The sequence below is a fragment of the Trichomycterus rosablanca genome, chromosome 27 (assembly GCF_030014385.1).
Source record: "Trichomycterus rosablanca isolate fTriRos1 chromosome 27, fTriRos1.hap1, whole genome shotgun sequence".
Lineage (NCBI taxonomy): Eukaryota > Metazoa > Chordata > Actinopteri > Siluriformes > Trichomycteridae > Trichomycterus > Trichomycterus rosablanca.
Window position 1 is genome coordinate 12,699,696 of NC_086014.1, and position 22,256 is coordinate 12,721,951.

Here is a 22,256-nt window from a genome sequence, read left to right on the forward strand (position 1 = left end):
AACGTCTGTGACCGAACTGTAAGAAACCGCCTAAAGGAAATGGGATTTACATACAGAAAAGCTAAAAGAAAGCCATCACTAACACCTAAACAGAAAAAAACAAGGTTACAATGGGCTAAGGAAAGGCAATCGTGGACTGTGGATGACTGGATGAAAGTCATATTCAGTGATGAATCTCGAATCTGCATTGGGCAAGGTGATGATGCTGGAACTTTTTTTTGGTGCCGTTCCAATGAGATTTATGCAGACGACTGTCTGAAGAAAACATGCAAATTTCCACAGTCATTGATGATATGGGGCTGCATGTCAGGTAAAGGCACTGGGGAGATGGCTGTCATTACATCTTCAATAAATGCACAGGTTTACATTGACATTTTGGACACTTTTCTTATCCCATCTATCGAAAGGATGTTTGGGGATGATGAAATCATTTTTCAAGATGATAATGCATCTTGCCATAGAGCAAAATCTGTGAAAACATTCCTTGAAGAAAGACACATAATGTCAATGTCATGGCCTGCAAACAGTCTGGATCTCAATCCAATTGAAAATCTGTGGTGGAAGTTAAAGAAAATGGTCCATGACAAGGCTCCAACCTGCAAAGCTGATCTGGCAACAGCAATCAGAGAAAGCTGGAGCCAGATTGATGAAGAGTACTGTTTGTCACTCATTAAGTCAATGCCTCAGAGACTGCAAGCAGTTATAAAAGCCAGAGGTGGTGCAACAAAGTACTAGTGATGTGTTGGAGTGTTATTTTGTTTGTCATGATTCCATAATTTTTTCCTCAGAATTGAGTGATTCCATAATTTATTCCCTGTGCTTGTTCTAAAAATCTAACTGTTACTGGCTACCACAATAATTTTTCTTGATTTCTTTTAGTGTTTCTTAAAGCCAGAAAGTTGCCATTTGAAATGCCTTTAGTTTTTTGTCATGTCTGTGATCTGCTTTTTTTCTACAAAATTAAACAACTGAAGGAACATCCTCAGAGACTGGTGATTCCATAATTTTTGCCAGGGGTTGTAGTAGCGAAAAGAGTCTATGCCATGTAGCAATCGCAGAACCCTGGTCGAGGCCATATGTTTTATTTCAGTGGTGGTGGTGAGGGTTTTTGCCCTTGTTTAGATATTACATTGTCATGTTTTTTATGTACAGACAAATAATTGCATTAAAAAAAGACTTGATCACACAGAATCAAGCTGATCATGTCTGCTATCACGTCAAATATCAGTAACTACAACAAATATGCAGAGATATGTTTTCACATGAACACAGCATCACTAGACAGCTAAATGTTTGAGTTTTGGCCTTTCAACAAGACTTAATATGTGTGTTTTTCTATTAGGAGAACCAGGCAGTGTGACTCATGGCTCTGTCATTGATGGCAAGTTTGAGGGATTCATACAGAGCCATCAGGGAACGTACTACGTGGAGCCAGCTGAGCGATACCTCAAAGATCGGAATGTGCCCCACCATTCTGTCATCTACCACGAGGACGACATCGGTAAGTGTGTCCTTAAAACGAGCCCGTCGGTTCAGATTTGAATGGGAATGTTGAGGTGCTGTTTTATGATTTTTGTCATTTATCAGATCGTTTAGCCGATAAGACTGGTGACAAATGGCTAGTTTTTGCTGAAACCACTTTCATTTATTGATTTTATATTAGCAACATTGTGCTTTATATAGTGTGTATAGACCATTACGCTATACCTGACGTATTTTGTATATATGGAGATCAGGAAAGCATTTAGGGTTTCTTAGACTCCACTTGACTGCAGCATTGAAAGGAAATAAAAGCCGTAAGGTTATAAGTCATCTAGTGTCTCTCTAGAAGGTTAAATATTTTCTCTAACAAGAGTACATGTGTAAGGAAAGCTTTTTTAAAACTTCCCATCTAACACAGAAGTTTAATTCCGAACACAAGCAAAACATTGAAAAAGCATTTTCACTAACTGCTCCAGCCTGCTGAGTGTAGAGATGGGTCAGGGCCCCACCCAGAAACACTAGCAGCGACACATAGTGTTGATCTGCGTGGAATTCATCGTCAAACAAACACGTCAAAATGGAGACGTGTGTGTGTGTGTGTGTGTGTGTGTGTGCGCGCGCGCTTTTTTCATGCTCTGGCTTGTTGATAACACGAGAAGGAAACCCCATTGTGTGTGTGTGTGTGTGCGTGTGTTTGTGTATGTGTGTGTGTGTGTGCGCTAAAGCTTTTTCTGTTTCAGCTCTACTAGTCCATTGTTGTACTCCACCTATATATTTGTGTGTGTATGTACAGTATATACTTCCCAGTTCATGATCTGGCCATAAAGGCCATGTCCCAACGATATAGAACATCACAAGGGTTAATATTGCAGGTTCTTATTAGAGCTCTATTTAAAACAAAATAGTAAGTCTCCACATGACATCACTTTCATTGTCCCTCATCCTGTGTTTACCAGAAGTTCAAAGTCCACCATGTGTTTCCTGTTTTAGTGTGATTTTTTTTTTCCATTCTTCTATCTGTTATTCTAGCATCGAACAGCCGATATATTTAAATATTTCACCTTTTCTTTCAAAGCACATCTGTGAGGATTTTTCAGCATTGTGTTTGTCTCTTAGATAGAAGTGATTTTCCATTTCTCATTCAGCACAGGGCAGAGGCCTGAGGTCATGCCACTGGAGAAGCTTTTAGTGCTTGGGCAGAGAAGGGTGTTGGTTGATTGCCCCAATCCTTCCCCTCAGTTCCACTACAGCACAGCCTAACAGTCTCGTGTTTTTCTTTCACTGTACAGCCTTGAAGTTCATTTCAAGCTTGAAAATACAATAATGCACTCTTATTCCCTAAACCTGCTGAAGTCTGCACTAGCACTGGGAGTTTTTTATAGCACTGTTTTTGTCTTCTGCAGTGGAAGCAGTAATTAGAAAAGCTGTCTCACACATCTTTCCCACATGCACTTTTACCTGAAAATTTAGCAGTAATATACCAGGTACATGTTACATGTGAATGAACCCCAGAAGTAAAATGCCAGGTAAATTGCTGACAGAGAAAGTACCTAGTACCAGTACCAGGTCAAATATGGAAATGTAACCAGACACATTACCAGGCAGTTTAAATAGGTTAGAATTCCTGGATTGAGTAAAACAATACTCCTTGTTGTGAGATTGTCAGTCAGGCTCTGATACCATGTACCCTTTCTTTACTTCTAGATTATCCTCATAAGTATGGCAGTGAAGGAGGCTGTGCTGATAGCTCTGTCTTCGAGAGAATGAAGAAGTACCAGGCATCCGCAGTGGAAACGCCAGCTGAGGTCAGTCCAGAGTTTAGTTCAGCGCCGAGTGTTTTAGGGTTTATACAGTGATTTGGTCAACATCTGTATATGTGATTGTCATTCGAGGATGGAAAAACTATTGATCTACTTTAGCAGTAATCATTAAGCAAGTTTACTATTTAGTATTTACTGTGAGACCAGGAAACCCACCAAGGAGGTAACCACAACACAGTCACATCTACTGTGGTTGGAATATAACAGCAGGGGTAAAATTGCTCTTGCGTCAAGGAAATGTTTGTGTTTTATGCACAAGTACGACCTCTGTAGGTTGTTGTCCTATATTTTATGTTCATAAGGTTACTGTTTGTTGCTCTGTACAATTCACAACCACCCTCTATCTGATATTTAAAGGGGACTTTAATAGGACCCACACTGATGTACTGTTTTGTTTAGATTTACATAATACTAGTGGCCCCTGGTGTGTAGAAAACAACATTATTCTTTATTCTGGAACTGTGCAGTTTTTTTTATAACCCTTCAATTTGAGTGCTGCCTACAATGAAAATCGGTTGTTGTATGAGTTGGGAGATTTCTGCATTCTGTGCATAATTCTGCTCTTTGAACTCTCTCCTGTAGGAAAAGGTTAAAGTGCACACACATGAGGAGGAGGAGGAGGAAGGGCGAGCACATGGGCCAGTGATCCTGAGGAAAAAACGGGCAGCCGACACTGAGAAGAATACCTGCCAGCTCTTTATCCAGACAGACCACTTCTTCTTTAAATACTATAAAACCAGAGAGGCTGTCATTGCACAGGTAACCTGTCGTTTCTTGGTGCAGCTGGTTTTTCACTTTTTGTCAGACACTCGTATCATACAATTGGCTTTATTGGATACAGTGGATTTGTCGCTAAAACGTTTCTTTCCTAATTTGCAAACAGTTAAGCAAATATATTGCTGGTACCTAAATCTAAGGTTTGTGCAGCGCATGACCAAAGGAAATGAATGGCCTCCTGTTGGTTTATTTTGCTTGATTTGTGTAAACATATGGTCAGTCTCTGGGTGACGATATTATTTACCATAGCAGGAAAAGCAAATGACCCCAGGATAAAAAACGAACCAGAGCAGGAAGTGCATTAGAATCATGCAACACTGCATCTCTAGTGGTGTCGAAAACAAAATCCACTTCAGCATCACGTTGTTTAAAATGACAGAGGAGTACTTTAAATGGAGTGTAGCTGGCGATCACAGTGCCAGCAGGAACTCGAGCAGCTCTAGCTGTAAACCCATGATAAAAAAAGAGCTGGAAAGCAGCACAGACCAGACACAACGTCCTGATACATCAGGGCTCAAGGAGGATGGAGATCCCTGCTTTTGTTGAAGGCCTTTTCCTGTTTAGCACTATGTGAGATGAAGATAAGATTTGGTGGGAGGGTCCAGCAAATTCTAGTGGCCTTGACATATCCACGACTTCACACGAGTAGAACATCCATTACGAGCCAGGCTTTCTTGTCCAAGATCAGGGCCTGACCTCACAAATTCTCATTTGACTACATGGGTAAAAATTCCCACAGACACACTTCAAATTCTCATGGAACACCTTCCCAGAAAAGAGGAGGGAGTAATAGTCTCAAAATAGGAGGTAAATGTAATATCGCAGCTTATGGTTTTGGATTAGCTTGTACAACAAGCTCATGGTCAGTTGTTTACTTGTTTTTGACATCACAGTGGGACATAATAGTTTGTACATTTTAATGTTGAGTGTTTTGCCATGGAAATGATTTATTTGTGTCGGTCCTCGCAGATCTCCAGCCATGTGAAGGCCATCAACTCCATCTATCAGAGTACAGACTTCCAGGGCATCCGCAACATTGGCTTCATGGTGAAGAGAATCAAGGTGTGTGTGTGTCTATGTGTGTGTGTCACTGTACTAGTGCTGCACAATTTTTCTAATTAATTTGTACATTTTAAATTAACGTTGTATTTCAATTTTCAATTTTAATTTAAAGATAAACAGATTATTGCACATTTTCTAAAAATATTTACAGGTGGGGCGGTCCGGGTCCTTTCTGTGTGGAGTTTGCATGTTCTCCCCGTGTCTGCGTGGGTTTACTCCGGGAGCTCCGGTTTCCTCCCACAGACCAAAAACATGCAGTCAGGTTAACTGGAGACACTAAATTGTCCAGGAGTGTGTTCGATATGACCTTGTGAACTGATTAACCTTGTGTGAAGATAAACTACCGTTTCCTGTCATGAATGTAACCAAAAGTGTAAAACATGACGTTAAAATCCTAATAAACAAACAAACTAAAAATATTTAAGATTAGAGCATCTTCCACTTTCCAAAAATCCTTGTAACCCAGTCCCTGACTTGATTGCTTCCATTACTGTTACCACTTTTTGCATGTTATTGATCTCTTGTAATTATTATTTGATCTCACTTCAACCCCCTCTTTCTCTATTTTTATTTTTTTTTTCAGATCAACACCACAGAGGATGAGAAAGACAATTCAAACCCATTCCGTTATGCCAACATCGGTGTGGAGAAGTTTCTAGAGCTGAACTCGGAGCAGAACCATAATGATTACTGTCTGGCTTATATCTTCACCGACAGAGACTTTGATGATGGAGTTCTAGGGCTGGCATGGGTCGGCGCTCCCTCAGGTACATGCACACACACACACAGACGTAGTCTTAAATTAAATGTTTTTAAATTTTGCAATAACTAGGTTGCCTGTAGTTAGAACTGCTGAAGGAAAGGAAAACATCTCTGATTGTTTTTTTTTCCTCTGTCGTGCGTTCTCTCAGGAAGCTCTGGTGGGATCTGTGAGAGCAATAAGGTTTACTCTGATGGCAAGAAGAAGTCTCTTAACACTGGCATCATCACCGTGCAGAACTACGCCTCCCACGTTCCCCCTAAGGTTTCCCACATCACCTTCGCCCATGAGGTTGGACACAACTTTGGCTCTCCTGTGAGTAACTGATGTTGAAACAGGATCTTGCACATAGGTCAATAACAAGACAGCACTAAGGCAACAAAATGCACTATTCAAAGTGGAATCTATTAGTTGTTTTCTAATATCAGGACACCTTGACATTTTTAAATTCATTAGTAATTATTAGCATTAAAAAATATTACATTATGACTGTTTATTAAATGTTTTTACTTTTCTTTCTGGGATTTTCAGCATGACTCTGGAAGCGAGTGCACTCCTGGAGAGTCAAGTACTACTGATATGAAGGAGCGTGGAAACTACATCATGTACGCTAGAGCCACGTCCGGAGACAAGTTAAACAACAACAAGTTCTCCATCTGCAGCATCCGCAACATCAGCCAAGTGTTGGATAAGAAGAGAAGACAGTGCTTCGTGGGTAGGTAATCTCCACATGGAGTCATATCTTTGTGCATCTGTAAAATCAATCAGCCGAAACATGATTTTAGATTTTGAAATTTGCTTCTTGTACGTCCTGTAATGGAGCTACAAGGATGACTGTTTTGGCCATTTGCTCCTAATAAGTCTATAATAAATATTTAAAATCTCGATCTTTCTTTGTATATCTTTGTTTATCTTTCTGTAATTCTGTGTATTTCTCTCTGTTTTTTGTTTTTTTTAAGAATCTGGGCAGCCGATCTGTGGAAACGGATTAGTGGAGGCTGGAGAACAGTGTGATTGTGGTTACAGTGATCAGTGTAAGGACAGTTGCTGCCACAGTGCCAATGAGCCTGATGGCAAAAAGTGCAAACTGAAGCCTGGAGCCAAATGCAGGTACAGACTAGATCAGTCAGACTAGATCCTCCACTGCTGCTATTCATCAGCGTCACACTCTCAGATTATATAATTCACTAAACAAGTAGACTTATTAGCAAATAATAGATATATTAATAGATATAATAGAATAATAATAGAATTTCCTTCGAATGTTATTATTTGGGCTAAACGGCACCACTGCCAAGCAGGTTTTATTTAAAGGCGATTAAAAAGGTTACTTGTTATTTTTCAAAATAAAGTTATTTTTAAAATTGAACGTTGAATGTTTACACAACAGACTTGCTAAGACTTATTTAGACCTCCGTTAGAAATAATCAGATGCTGATCACTTTTCATAAAAAATGTTTACCCTATAATACCATTTTCGCATTTTATTCTTACCCACTTTCTTAAATCTTTCTATGGTGTTCTCTGTCTGTTTCCCCCTGCAGTCCCAGTCAGGGCCCGTGCTGTACACCTGAGTGTGAGTTTAAAGGAAAAGATCAAAAGTGCAGGGATGAGTCGGAGTGTGCTCAGCAGAAGAACTGCGACGGCAACACAGCTCAGTGCACCACGTCTGAGCCCAAAGCAAACTTAACGTCCTGCAACAGAGAAACACAAGTCTGCATTAACGGGGTACGAGCGTTCAGTCTCCCACTTATTTTGCATGTGTTGTTGTCACTTTTGTCACAAGATATGGTACAGTCTGTGGTATTGCAAGATATGATAAGGTAATGTTCTTTTGACCTCAAAAGTCTAAATGGTAACCAGAATGTCACTCAAAAACCACTTTTTTATTCACAATTACTTCTTTTTTTCTTTTCCATCTTTGTCTTTCAGGTCTGTACTGGCTCGATTTGTGAGCGCTTTGGGTTGCAGATCTGTACGTGTGTCAGTAAAGATGGGAAGGATGAGACAGAACTGTGTCACGTCTGCTGCATGGAGAAGAGTGAGTGCAACATGCCACCTTAGACAAAGCTGCCAAGTGTTCACACACACACACACAGAGGGACTTGTAGATCTTCACTGTAACAATATGGCAATATATTCAAATCAAGGAGCTAAAATGGATTTGTGCCAGCTTTAATCTTTTTTGAAATGCTCTATTTTGAGCTTTCTATTTCTTTTTAGTTAATGACCGTGAATGTTTTAAACATACAAAACTGTCGTTTTTTCAAGCATTTTTTAGTATTAAAAATGTCAAACTTTAAAACTACCTTGCGGTTCAGTAGCATATTTCTAGTCATTCATTCATCTGAGCTTAGCTGCACGAACATGTAATTATGTGCACACAGTGCCATTCGTAAATACCGGTTTGTTTTTTTACGCTTAATTTTTACGCTTAATTTTTACTTGCATTATGTTGCTATGAGACCAGTTCTCTGTATCCAACAGCTCTTTGTCCTTATGAATAATATATAGTATTATGATACCACAAGCCACAGGGAGCCCTTGGATGTTGCTTTTTTTGTACAGACAGCTGTGTGTGTCCTACATCTACATGGATTGTGTTTTTTGTGTCAGCATTACACACATTCACCTTATACAATATGTTAGTGTACTGATCAAATAATATTGTACTGTCAAATCTGATCCAGTGTTTTAGTCAGCTTTCAGCCCTGAAACCAGTACTCTATATCAGGTCGCTAGATCCATTAGAAATTGTAAAAACAAAAACAAAGGATATCTACTAAATTAAGTCTCTGTGTGTGTTTTAAAATGCCTTTGCATCTCTATGTCTCCTTAGATCAGCCCAACACATGCAAAAGTACAGGCTCAACTGAATGGTCACAATTCTTTCAAAATAAGGTACGCACCCTGCAGCCCGGTTCTCCCTGCAACGACTATAAAGGCTACTGTGACGTGTTTATGAAGTGCAGGCTGGTGGATGCAGACGGACCGCTGGCCAGACTCAAGAAAGCCATCTTCAACCCTGTGCTGTACGAGAACATCGCGGAGTGGATAGTGGTACGTACGGCTTGCTCATTTAACTCAAAGTGCCAGTTTCTGCCAGTCACAGCAATGGAATTCAACTATGTGAAAAATGCCCAGTTTTTGCTGTAACGTGCTCTTTAGCTTGTATGATTGTCTAACATACGCTGTGTCTGTGTGTGTTTTACAGCATTACTGGTGGGCTGTGCTGTTAATGGGCATAGCCCTCATCTTGCTCATGGCTGGATTCATCAAGATCTGTAGTGTACACACGCCAAGCAGTAACCCCAAACTACCCCCTCCGAGACCATTGCCAGGTAATACACCCACCCCAATTCATCTCAGACTATTCCTGTCCAAAACCACTGCAGCTAATGCACCTCCCACAAATACTCAACAGAGCCACCCCCACTGTATGCAATTATGATTATCTTAAATAGGTAATAATCAGTAATTGTAATTATGACAGGTCTGTATTAAATCCATACTGTTTATTTCCAACAGTGGGGTGGAGTGGTGGGGGTGGCGGGTAATAATGATTTGAAAACGTATATTTTACTCATCTGAACTATTAAACCTATTTCGATGGAAGAAAAAAAGAATCTTGATTCTCTTTTGGTTCTTTTTTCACCTCAGTTTTCCTTTTTTTTTCTCTCTCCCTCCCTGTCGACATATTGTTTTCTTTCTTCATTTCAGTTTTTATTTTCAAGCTGCTTTTTTGGCATAAGTAAAGGTACATTTGTCTTGCCAAATTCTCAAAGGATTTTAAAAACACAGTAGAATGTAACAGTGGGTGATATGACAATATCATATTACAATATTTACAGCAGTCTAGAAAATGAAGCCCAGAACCAATTTAATAGAAACGAAGAAGATGGCCCACAAAAAGATGGATGGAGACAATTAAAGTAACAGTGAACTATCCATTAAGAGGCCTGAAGACCCAAACAGAGGACAGGATGGTCTGAAGATACAGTATCCATATGGTCGACAGGAGTCGGAATCGACTTGACGACTCGTAATAGTAAAACTAATCAAATAAAAGCATTAATAGCTCTATAATGCTGCATTTAGGTTGCTTTTCATTTTTAAACACTGTAGCTTATCTATAATTTTTGGTGGAATTGGCATAAACAGTTTAATTGGCGCATGAATGCTTTTTTTTTTTTGTATTGATTTGTTTTTAATGTATTCTTAATTTTTTTAAGCGGATTTTTTATCTTCTTGCTCTGTTTGAATCCTAACTGCTGCTGTTCAATTTATTCCTTCTAAGCCTCAAGCTTCACACAGAAGGACAAACGTTAAAACGTAAAAAATTGTGTAATTTTGTTTTCATTAAATTTATTCTATAGCTGTCCCAGAAATTCTACTTACATGCCAGCGATTTAGAAAATACCCTGGAGCATATGAGTAATGATGGTATAAATTGTAATTTGAATACAGCATTGTCATATCACCCAGCTCTAGCTGGAAGTAGGAGGTACTACAGTTCAGAGTTAGTGAGATAACTTGTGTCTTTGCTAACCTTTTGGTGACTCACGACCATCTCTTTTCCCCTGCTGTAGGTACGTTAAAGAGAAGGAGAGCTCAGGGGCAGAGTTCACAGCCTCAGCCTCAGCGTTCAAACCATCGCCAGCCTAGAGATACCTATCAGATGGGTCAGATGCGCCACTGAGCGTCAGTCTCTGCCTTGGTTCTAGCTAGTGCCTACAACAGGATGCACTTCACTCCAAAGAGTCACTGAACCAATCAATAAAACCTGTACACAAACGTAAACCTGAATAAAGGAACCAGATCTGCTTCGGCGGGCCTAAAACTGACTTGGCTAACAAGAATGAAGCCACTGCTCTAACAGTAACGGAATCTGTCCTTTCTCGAGGAGAAGAAAAGAATCACTATTTTAATCTCTGTTCTGAGTTTTGCTCAGTTTTGTACCCCCTCTCTTCTTTCCCTGGGTTTTTCTCTGAGCTACATACCCCAGGGTTTGCCTCTCTGTTTGATTCCTATTCATTTTTCACTCCTGCTTTCTTACACTGCTTTTTGCAAGGAGACATGATTAAAAAATAGTAGATTCTGCAGCCAGTCGAGGAAAGACTGCGTGAGTGAGAAGTCCTTTCACAGAGACATCATTGAAAATAATGTTAAATGAAAAGTTATACCACTGCAAGCTTTTTTTAAATTCACCGTTTCCCCCCCAGTACGGTTTTTCTCATTATAGTTTTTGTGGTTCCTACATGAACATTTTCTTGATGTTAAATAAAGGTTATTTAATAACTTCATTGACACTCAGGACAAATTACAAAGCCCAGCACATAGCATGTTAGAGAGATGAATGAAATGCCTAATTATAAGGATATCATTTTTATTCTGACACCACCTGTCTCCAATTCTGTTCTGTTCCATTCTGTTCATGATAAATACAATTTTTTTTGAGCATACACATAGTGTTGATTTGAAGTGGTGTGGTTTAGATTAAGTGAAATGTACAGATCCTGGCAAAAAGAGAGCAAGTAAGAGGGAGAGAAAGTCAGACTTGTGTGAATGGGTTGCATATTATTGTAAAAGGTTTTTTATAGGGTTTGAGGCATCTTTTTGGTTCTTAATTTCCATGTCATGTTTAGAGCTTTGAGTCAGTGTCAGCTATCAGATCAGCCACTAGAGGAGAAGGAAGCATTGTACTTCTGTCCCACCCGGAGAGCTTAAGCAAGGGCAAAAAGAAAGGTATGCTAGACATAGAGTTTCCCGCTCCACAGTTATGATCACAAGGTGCCAGATTGATTGCATTTCTACCGGGTTTAAAGCTGGTGGTTGTAGGTTTAGAGTCAGCAATAATTCATATTTTTTTTATATTTAACTGTCCCACAGTTCCTCTGGTTTAAAAGCCATCAGTGATTCCTTTTTGCTAACCTGCTCACATTTACTTTGGTTTAAAGAACAATTATTTTTGCAAACAAGACCACAGTTCAGCTTATTTGTTCCTGTTTTTGCAAAGCAGCCTGCATTTTCTCAGGTTTGAGAGATACAGCATATAAACATATCTTTATAAACAACATATATACAATGAGGGTTGCATGTCTTTAATGCTTTTAGCTGATCATGTAGCTGCTCATATGATCTATTCTTACTTTATTTGTATTAAGGGCAACAAAACCCCACAAACCCTTATTATAACAAATTTTCAGTTCGAAACCTTTTCAGCTGTCTGGTTTTAGGACTGAGCAGATTTTGTGAGCTGAGAACCAGCTTTTTTGTGGTGCATATGTGGCACCGCCTCTGGCTTCTTGTTGGTAGAAAAAAGGTTCACAGAGCTAGTTGATCAATTTAATAATTGCGCTGATTAGAGGAAACAACAACTACGAGGACTAATAAAGTAATAATGTTAAAAAGAAGAAAGATAAGAAAGGCAAGTAAAGAAAACAAACAGGACCTATTAATTATATTAGAAATGGAACAACATGGACAATTAGCAATTTCTGCTTAGTTCACATTTTGAGGAGTATTGTGAAAAGTTGTGTCATCATTCAATGCCACATAACTGCATTTAAGAGGATAATTTAGTTGTGTTTTTTTAAATAAAACTTGTCATGATGTAATAAAACTTTTAGACATAAGATCTGGTTCCACAAGACTGCTATCACTATATCTACATTAAACTACACTCACCCGGGTACTTCTTACTGTCGACCAACACAAGTTTCCCTGCATATAACATCCACTGTTCAAACGCACATCTACTACGCTACATGATTTACTGCTAAGCTTTTTTTTAAAGGAAAAGACTCAGCTCAAAAATGTAAGAGCTTGTTGTTTGTCGGCTTAGTGCAAAACTAACAGTGATCACGACTTTTAGGTTTTGTCAGCATTTTGTTTTTGAGTAGTCTCTGAACTCTTTGGCCGCACATTATTTTCATGTTTACTCTGTCTGGAACAAAAATATCCACCCCCTGATTGCAGAATGCAGAACTCATTTTGATTTACTGAGTAAAATCACTTAATCCACTTTTTTTCTTTTGCTTGGTGGTAGTTCTTTTGCTGGACACAATTGTTTATCGGGGCCTAATGTGCCATAATGTTTCATAGCTGAGCAGTGATGTACAACTCCAGTCAAGGACTGGAGTTTATGGTTTATAGCCTTTTGAAGTACCCAGTCAAATAAAGCTACCTCCAAAATCCTTTTAAATGTACACACAGACAATTAGGGTATGTTTTCTTGGTGGCCGTGGCCTTGCTGTCAGTCCTGCAGTGGGAAATATATGCAAGGGATATGCTTATTTCTCTAGGTGTTCTCTAATGCGTAAGGTCCTGATCCGAGCTGATTTAAGTGTATCTAATCATTCTTGTCTGTTCATCTGTGGTAATTTGGTGTAGGAAGGGTAAATGTGGCATAGGGGGCTTTTAATTTCAGTATGCCTCTTCTTCATGTATTGCTTTAACAGTTAATGCACTGATTTTAATGCAACATGTAAGAGAATTAAAATGGAAAAATGTTGTAATGGTGTTTGATTTTAAAAGCTGACGTGTTTAATACAGTATATATGATTTTTTTTTTTTTTTTAGCTTATTTCTGTTTTACTCTTTCTTTATTTGCGCTCACTTTGAAATTTTTTTACTAAAAACTGCAAAAAGTATTGTGCAAAGATATGTCGTTTTTAAAGTACTTGAAATGCATTAATAAAAACTGATTTTATTAATTTTTCAATCGACAATTTATTCACATGAATAAAAAAAAACTACTTGTTCACACGACTGCGAGGTAGCAACAGGTACAACAGGTAATTGCATTTCTTCTGCAGTTGATTTGTATATGAGACTCACCATATGGCCCCAGCATTGAACCCAATTCGGGTGCTGGAGCGAGCCAGTCTAAAGTGTTATAACACTTATTGAAATCCTGACTAAACAGTTCAAGTGACTCTACCTTGTCGTGTGCCTTTATTCCTACTCCTCCACCACCACATGCAGCAAAAGACCCGTAGCATCCCCGCCGGACGAGCAGCACTCGCAGCGGCTAGGTGAGCCGACCCTAGGGTTGCCAACTTTCAGAACTGGAAATAAGGAACTCCCTGGGCTGGCGGGTTGGCGGAAGGCATGGGGTGGAGGGTGGGATGGCGGGTGTTTACCTGAGTGTGAGCGGTTGGGGTTGGGGTTGGACCTATAAAAAATATAGCGGGTCTTACGTCATAGGAACATTATCAAAATGTTTTATTTAGGCTGTTTAACATTTATTATTTTCATTCTTTATAATAATAAATCAGATTATCCATCTATTAGGCAAAACAACATAAAGAGCATCACGTAACATTTTTTCTCAATAGTGTAAACAACATCTTTACATAATCCATCTTCACACTGACATGCAGCCCCGGTTCTGGACTGCATTGCTTAGGGGGGCAGTGAGAAAATCTGGGGGTGCAATGCCCACGCCAGTGCCCCCATATCTCCAGCCCTGCTTGTGTTACGTTGGTTTCACCCTGAGCCGGGTTCGAACCTGGGGCAGAGAAACATGCGCGCTGCGCTCTACCCTACTGCGCTACTGAGACAGCGAGTATAGCACAGGTTGTTATCCTGATATACCCCCACACACACACACACACACACACACACACACACACACACACACACACACACACACACACACACACACACACACACACACACACACACACACACACACACACACACACACACACACACACACACACACAGCGTTACTCAGACTTAAAATAAATACTACTTAAAATAATAACCAAACACTGTCTAATTCCCAGCAGCAGTTTCCTTCTGTTTCATACATATCACCCCGTCTCAGTCTGATCTGCAGCATTTCTCTCCCACTGATAAAAATAAGGAATAAAGCGCGTCCCAAATCAGTTTCGACCTTTAGTTTCCAAATAAGGAACGATTCTGTATTTTACGGGACTATTGGCAACACTAGCCGACTCTCTACAGTAGCAGGCGACTGTGTATCCGTGGGGAGAGTGTGGTAATAGCTGAAGGTGTGATATGGGCTGTTGATGTGCAGCGGTGGAAGGGGGATGTGAATGTGTCCTTCTCAAACCTACAATAGAAAACATTAATAATAATAATAATAATAATACATCACATTTATACAGCGCTTTTCAATAACCCAAAGACGCTTACAAAGAACAATTGCTAAGACAAGGAACAAGTAAACAATGACAAACAGGAATACAATAATACAAAGTAAAACAACATATAGGGGGGGGGGGGGGGGGGGGGGTTTCACTGCGGCAGGTTATAAGCAGAACGGAAAATGTGTGTTTTAAGGTTGACTTTAAATGAGGTTAGTGAGTTTGATTGTTGAATATGAGGAGGAAGGGAGTTCCAAAGGCGTGGTGCAAGTCTGGAGAATGCTCGATCACCAAAGCTATGGAGATTAGAGGAAGGAACGGTAAGCAGACCAGCAGTAGAGGAACGGAGAGCACGCATAGGCTTGTAGATGCAGATGAGGTCAGAAAGATAGGACGGGGCAAGATTATTGAGGGCTTTATATGTGAGTAGAAGGATCTTAAACTGGATACGATATTTTATTGGAAGCCAGTGGAGGTTTTGGAGAACCGGTGTGATATGGTGATGGGACCGAGTGTAAGTGAGGAGGCGGGCAGCTGAGTTCTGAACCATCTGGAGTTTTAATGTCATCTATTGCGTATATTTTACTGAATTTGGCATTAATGTAGTTAATAGTTAAAACCACCAGTTAAGGCTTTTGTATAATAAATACAGTTAGTAACACATTTCACAGAATTTTGCATTAATGTAGTAAATTATTGAAACCACCAGATGGCGCCATTGCATTAAAAATCAATTAAGTGACTCATGTTACTGAATTTTGCATTATTTTAGTTAATAGTTAAAATCACCAGATGATCCTCTAATATAATTAAAATTTAATTATTTGATAAGGCTCTTGTATAATTAGAATTTAATTATTTTAATTTAAGTATTCTAATTGTATAATTAGAAATTAATTAAGTGACACGTTAGTGATTTTTGCATCAGTGTAGTTAGTAGTTAAAACCACCAGTTAAGGCTATTGTATAATAAATCTAGTTAGTGATATATTTTACTTCATTTGGCATCAATGCATTTTTTATTATAACCACCAGTTAAGGCTTTTGTATAATAAATTCAGTTAGTGACAATTTACTGAATTTTGCATTAATGTAGTAAATTATTTAAACCACCAGATGGCGCCATTGTATTAGAAATGAATTACCGGACATATATTTTACTTCATTTGGCATTAATGCATTTTCTGGTTATAACCACCAGTTAAGGCTTTTGTATAATAAATTCAGTAAGTGACATATTTTACTGATTTTTGCATTAATGTAGTTAATTGTTAAAACCACCAGTTAAGGCTATTGTATAATAAATATAGTTAGTGACAGTATACTGATTCTGCTTTAATGTAGTAAATTATTAAAACCACCAGATGGCGCCATTGTATAAGGAATGAATTAAGTGCCACATTTTTACTGATTTTTATGTTGTGTAATAAATTATTAAATCCACCAGATGGCGCCATTGTATTAGAAATGAATTAAGTGCCACATTTTTACTGATTTTTATGTTGGTGTAGTAAATTATTAAATCCACCAGATGTCCCTCTCAGATCGCGTTAGTAATATAATGAAGTGAACGACTATCGAGTTGAGACGCAGCCATATACGTCAGCGGTAGTGACGTTGGATAAAGATGGCAGCGCACATATGTAGCTAAGGAAATTAAACAGGCTGTTAAAGTTTTATAAATGATTCATTGATTCGCTGTAGTTATGAACTATGTTTTAGATTTCTAATAAAATAGCTACATTAAATCGAGTACAATGGTAAATCTGATCTGTTTATTAAAGGTAAATACTATCACATCAGTGGTATCTAACGTGTTAGCCAGTTAGCCTACAGGTCAGTATTTGCTCTGGAGCTGATGTTATTGAAGATTAACAGATCTGTAACAGTAAGACTTAACAGTAAGACTTAGTGATGTGGAATCAACTTTGTTTAAAAGTAATTATCAATGGAAATTCAGTGTTTAGAGGATTTTGTCAGAGATGCATTAGAGGAAAGTTCACATCATGTTTTAATCAAAGTGGTGCATGTCACAGTACATCAGTTTTGACACAGACCGGCTGTGTCTCAAATCCACCTTGGAGAATTCTCTTCTTTGGGAGTGATGATTTTGCAGTGGAGTCTCTTAAACGCCTTCATGCATCCAGGTAAGAAAATCTCATTTTAACCAACGTAAAATATGAATATTTTTTGCTTTTCATTTAGCATTAAATGATGTCTAGTTTCAGCCACTAACCAAGTCTCTTCCCTACCAAAACCTTCTGCATAGGCATGAAACCATACAGCATTGCCCATTAGGTATTAAGTTAAGGAAGATAAATATATGGATTTATTTGGATAAGTTTTTCTGTACTGACAAAGCATTTGAGCAAAATAGCTTGCTTTGGGTGAAAAGCCCCATGCTGGACATCTTGCAATAATAAGGTTCAGCTTGGACAAGGAGCACCCTGTTAATTATTATCTTATTTTAAAAGGTAAGCACTGTGTTGAACAGAACTTCAGTTTGTGCAAGCTGCTAAGTGGTTGAGAATTTATGCCATGGCAGTACTTCAGCTGATCACTGCCAGAGGTCCAAGAGGGAACGATTAAGCCTGGGTTGTTCTGTCATCACTTTGGGCAACAAGATACAAGCTGGACAAAACCACAGTTTGGTCATTAGGCCTCATGATAATTAACTTAAGAAGTCTCAATGAAAACACTGAGCTTGGGACTGTTGGGCTGCAGTTAAATATTATTTTGTATGTGAGAAATCATGATAAATAAATCAGAACCAGAAAATGAAAGGAGAAATATTAAGAATCTAGTTTTTTAAAATGATTTTACAATCCAATGATTTGCAGCTGTAAGTAATGGAAATTTTGATCACTGTGATTCATTTTAATGTCAGTATCATACTGCCTGCTCACTTTGTCCTAGTTAACTTGGTTAAAATTTGTTCATTTCATATCCCAGAGCCAATGGCACAGAGTCAGTGGTGGATTTACTCGAGGTGGTCACCCTGTCCAGAAGTGTCCCTGTGAGAAAGTTTGCGGAGCAGCATGAGCTTAGAGTTCATGAGTGGCCAAACGTGGACTTGAGTAGGCAGTTTGATGTGGGTGTGGTGGTCTCGTTCGGCTGCCTACTTCAAGAGAATCTTATCAACAAGCTGCCATAGTAGGATTACTTTATTTTACTTTTAACTTGTTTAAATCAACACAGACCAGTCTGTAGCGGTTAACAGTACTGATTTTATTTCAGTGGGATCCTTAATGTGCACCCCAGCCTCCTACCTAGATGGCGAGGGCCTGCTCCTGTTTTTCACACAATTCTACATGGAGACAAACTCACTGGAGTCACCATCATGCAGATTAGACCAAAGAGGTATGTGCTTTAAACTGCTAATATGCGTACTAATCACAAATTGTCAGTCAACACTAAGTACAAATAAGAATTCATACTTTATTCTGGTCAAAGTCTCAACAACAAAGTACATTATTTTACAAGGCATCACACACTGGCACATATTTTTACTTATAAAGGACCCATGTTGCTGTGTGGCACCTACACTACAACTGTAACTTAGTCTAATGCATATTTTGTGTTTTAAATTTGTGCGTTATGTTTGTGTTGTAGGTTTGATGTGGGGCCGATACTTAGTCAGGAACTATACGAGGTTCCTGAACACTGCACTGCTGATGAGCTCGGATCCACTTTGGCTGTAATGGGAGCTCGACTGGTAAATATTAAAAGTATTATAATTATAAATTATTTATAAATACAGGTCCTTCTCCAAAAATTAGCATATTGTGATAAAGTTCATTATTTTCCATAATGTAATGATAAAAATTAAACTTTCATATATTTTAGATTCATTGCACACCAACTGAAATATTTCAGGTCTTTTATTGTTTTAATACTGATGATTTTGGCATACAGCTCATGAAAACCCAAAATTCCTATCTCAAAAAATTAGCATATTTCATCCGACCAATAAAAGAAAAGTGTTTTTAATACAAAAAAAGTCAACCTTCAAATAATTATGTTCAGTTATGCACTCAATACTTGGTCGGGAATCCTTTTGCAGAAATGACTGCTTCAATGCGGCGTGGCATGGAGGCAATCAGCCTGTGGCACTGCTGAGGTGTTATGGAGGCCCAGGATGCTTCGATAGCGGCCTTAAGCTCATCCAGAGTGTTGGGTCTTGTGTCTCTCAACTTTCTCTTCACAATATCCCACAGATTCTCTATGGGGTTCAGGTCAGGAGAGTTGGCAGGCCAATTGAGCACAGTAATACCATGGTCAGTAAACCATTCACCAGTGGTTTTGGCACTGTGAGCAGGTGCCAGGTCGTGCTGAAAAATGAAATCTTCATCTCCATAAAGCTTTTCAGCAGATGGAAGCATGAAGTGCTCCAAAATCTCCTGATAGCTAGCTGCATTGACCCTGCCCTTGATAAAACACAGTGGACCAACACCAGCAGCTGACATGGCACCCCAGACCATCACTGACTGTGGGTACTTGACACTGGACTTCAGGCATTTTGGCATTTCCTTCTCCCCAGTCTTCCTCCAGACTCTGGCACCTTGATTTCCGAAAACAGTACTTTGGACCACTGAGCAACAGTCCAGTGCTGCTTCTCTGTAGCCCAGGTCAGGCGCTTCTGCCGCTGTTTCTGGTTCAAAAGTGGCTTGACCTGGGGAATGCGGCACCTGTAGCCCATTTCCTGCACACGCCTGTGCACGGTGGCTCTGGATGTTTCTACTCCAGACTCAGTCTACTGCTTCCGCAGGTCCCCCAAGGTCTGGAATCGGCCCTTCTCCACAATCTTCCTCAGGGTCCGGTCACCTCTTCTCGTTGTGCAGCGTTTTCTGCCACACTTTTTCCTTCCCACAGACTTCCCACTGAGGTGCCTTGATACAGCACTCTGGGAACAGCCTATTCGTTCAGAAATTTCTTTCTGTGTCTTACCCTCTTGCTTGAGGGTGTCAATGATGGCCTTCTGGACAGCAGTCAGGTCGGCAGTCTTACCCATGATTGCAGTTTTGAGTAATGAACCAGGCTGGGAGTTTTTAAAAGCCTCAGGCATCTTTTGCAGGTGTTTAGAGTTAATTCGTTGATTCAGATGATTAGGTTAATAGCTCGTTTAGAGAACCTTTTCATGATATGCTAATTTTTTGAGATAGGAATTTTGGATTTTCATGAGCTGTATGCCAAAATCATCAGTATTAAAACAATAAAAGACCTGAAATATTTCAGTTGGTGTGCAATGAATCTAAAATAAATGAAAGTTAAATTTTTATCATTACATTATGGAAAATAATGAACTTTATCACAATATGCTAATTTTTTGAGAAGGACCTGTATATATGATATGGATGATTTTGATAATTTACTTAACGTGTATTTGTTTTGACAGTTAATAGACACACTGAGAAAGCTACCAGAAAGAATTGCAAGTAGAAGAGAGCAGGCTACAGAGGGGGCCACATTTGGTATGAGCACTTTACAATATATTTTGCTACTTTCTTTAGTATGCATTCATGGAATGTGTTATATGGAACAAAAGGTGCAGTCACTGTACTGTACTTCATTTTTCAGCTCCTAAAATCAGTTCTTCATTGAGTTGGCTTGTTTGGGAGGAGCAGACTTGTGACCAGATCAGTCAACTGTATCGTGCTATAGGCTCTCGGGTAGGACACAGCAAGATTTTTTTGTAATATTTACCAAACCTATTAGTACCCATCGTTCTAATATGTGTCTGGTTTCTGCATGCTTAGGTTCCTCTGAGAACCTTGTGGATGGGTCAGACAGTCAGACTTTTAGACTTTGTTGGAAAATGCAATGTGCCATTCACAGGTAAGGTGCATCACAGCCAGCTTACAAACAACAAGGTTAAAAGAAAGTCGGATGCACTGCAGCAGTTTTTATTACCAGTGTATTATTAAAATGTTCAAGGCAAATTAATTTTTTTTGGAATTGTTAATTATTTCCTCTTGCGCCCACAAACACACACACAAGCTTCTCTACTGGTTTTATCTTAAATATGTATCATATTAAATCATCTAAAATGTTTATATACATAGACTATTTGATCATGTATCAGCTGCACAAAATATCTTAAAAGAGGTAATTTTTTTAACCTTTCAAAACATGCCAGTAGGTAAAAACTCTACTCCTGGTGTATGAATTCATATGGATCCACCAAGTCTATAAACAGAATAAATTGGTGACTAAAGATGCATGAAATAAATGAATAACTTAAAAAATTTACTTTTTTTTTCTTTAAAGAAAAGTCTAATTCCAGTTCAGTGCCAGGGTCCATTTATTACCAAAAAGAATCAGCGACTCTACTCATCTGTTGCAAGGTAATAATGCATTTATCTTTGGCATAAATTATTCTGTCTTTTGTGTATTTGCAACATACTTACTCTACTGTGTAGCATAAAAGGAAGTAATAATTTCTTATTTTTTTCTATAAGGATGGCTGGGTTGGATTCAAAACAGTAATGTTGAAGAAAAGATTGTCAGCAGCAGATTTCTTCAATGGGTATCTTCATCAGAGTGTTTTAAAGAAATCACCAGTCCAGAACAACTGCCGGTTTCTGAGCTACAGAGAGAAACCTGAACATTTTCCATCATCACACAGGAAAAAGTGCAGACATTAAACCTCAACTGTGAGCACAGATAAAAAATATTTATTATTAACAGTCTGCAAATAATTGTCTGTTTTAAGACAGTGATCATTGCTGCTATGCTGACATACAGCACTACTGTTGAAGCTCTGTATATATGTTTATGAATGTGACTAATTTAATGAAGCAGTAGCTTTAAAAAACTTTGGTAATTTGTGTGTTTTTTTTTTTTATCAATTGACACATTTTAAAATGTCAGAGAACAGAGTTTGCCATGTAATGACAGAATGGATGCTGAGCTGCTGGTGGTTCCTTGTTGATCTTGCTTTCATATTTTAGTTATAAATATACTGCTAGTATGACTGACCACATAAATGTAAGGGGTTTAGCACTGATGCAAATCGAACAGTCAAAATACAAATGATTAAGTACAGTCATTTAAACATAAGTGACTAAGTGGTTTACAAGCCAGATCCATAAGATGCTCCTTATCCCAAAAGTTTAGGAAATTAAAAAATTCTGACAAAACATAACTATGCATATTAAAGCATATTTATTCATAGTTGCCTAATGTCCTCAACATCTGAATAATTGTTTTAATAAAGAAAATCTATGGGGGTGTCTTGTT

General features: G+C 38.7%; 2 protein-coding genes across 3 annotated transcripts in view; both read left to right on the forward strand.

Moving 5' to 3' along the window:
- Positions 1 to 13,616, forward strand: part of adam10a (ADAM metallopeptidase domain 10a) — a 34,694-nt gene extending 21,078 nt beyond the window's left edge. For both annotated transcript variants that reach the window (XM_062989410.1, XM_062989409.1), the window contains 13 exons: positions 1,343 to 1,501; positions 3,187 to 3,287; positions 3,885 to 4,061; positions 5,049 to 5,141; positions 5,725 to 5,908; positions 6,053 to 6,216; positions 6,433 to 6,616; positions 6,861 to 7,011; positions 7,446 to 7,629; positions 7,834 to 7,942; positions 8,741 to 8,961; positions 9,116 to 9,242; positions 10,491 to 13,616. In XM_062989410.1, coding sequence (XP_062845480.1) covers positions 1,343 to 1,501; positions 3,187 to 3,287; positions 3,885 to 4,061; positions 5,049 to 5,141; positions 5,725 to 5,908; positions 6,053 to 6,216; positions 6,433 to 6,616; positions 6,861 to 7,011; positions 7,446 to 7,629; positions 7,834 to 7,942; positions 8,741 to 8,961; positions 9,116 to 9,242; positions 10,491 to 10,600 — 1,964 coding nt within the window. In that variant the 3' untranslated portion in view covers positions 10,601 to 13,616. The remainder of the gene's footprint in view (positions 1 to 1,342; positions 1,502 to 3,186; positions 3,288 to 3,884; positions 4,062 to 5,048; positions 5,142 to 5,724; positions 5,909 to 6,052; positions 6,217 to 6,432; positions 6,617 to 6,860; positions 7,012 to 7,445; positions 7,630 to 7,833; positions 7,943 to 8,740; positions 8,962 to 9,115; positions 9,243 to 10,490) is intronic.
- Positions 13,617 to 16,711: 3,095 nt separating this feature from the next.
- mtfmt (mitochondrial methionyl-tRNA formyltransferase) lies at positions 16,712 to 22,241 on the forward strand. The gene is made up of 9 exons (XM_062989727.1): positions 16,712 to 17,164; positions 17,970 to 18,170; positions 18,255 to 18,377; positions 18,630 to 18,732; positions 20,413 to 20,488; positions 20,595 to 20,686; positions 20,774 to 20,852; positions 21,285 to 21,361; positions 21,476 to 22,241. The coding sequence occupies exons 1-9, from the start codon at positions 16,932 to 16,934 to the stop codon at positions 21,659 to 21,661; spliced, it is 1,170 nt and encodes a 389-aa protein (XP_062845797.1). The 5' UTR covers positions 16,712 to 16,931; the 3' UTR covers positions 21,662 to 22,241.
- The last annotated feature ends 15 nt before the right edge of the window (positions 22,242 to 22,256 follow it).

What these genes read in the sequence shown, in the direction of transcription:
- mtfmt (XM_062989727.1), top strand. Translation starts at nt 16,932, where the DNA reads ATGTGGAATCAACTTTGTTTAAAAGTAATTATCAATGGAAATTCAGTG. An exon ending in CTTATCAACAAGCTGCCATA is followed by an intron (nt 18,171 to 18,254) that starts GTAGGATTACTT and finishes ATTTTATTTCAG; the next exon opens with TGGGATCCTTAATGTGCACC. An exon ending in TACAGAGGGGGCCACATTTG is followed by an intron (nt 20,489 to 20,594) that starts GTATGAGCACTT and finishes TTCATTTTTCAG; the next exon opens with CTCCTAAAATCAGTTCTTCA.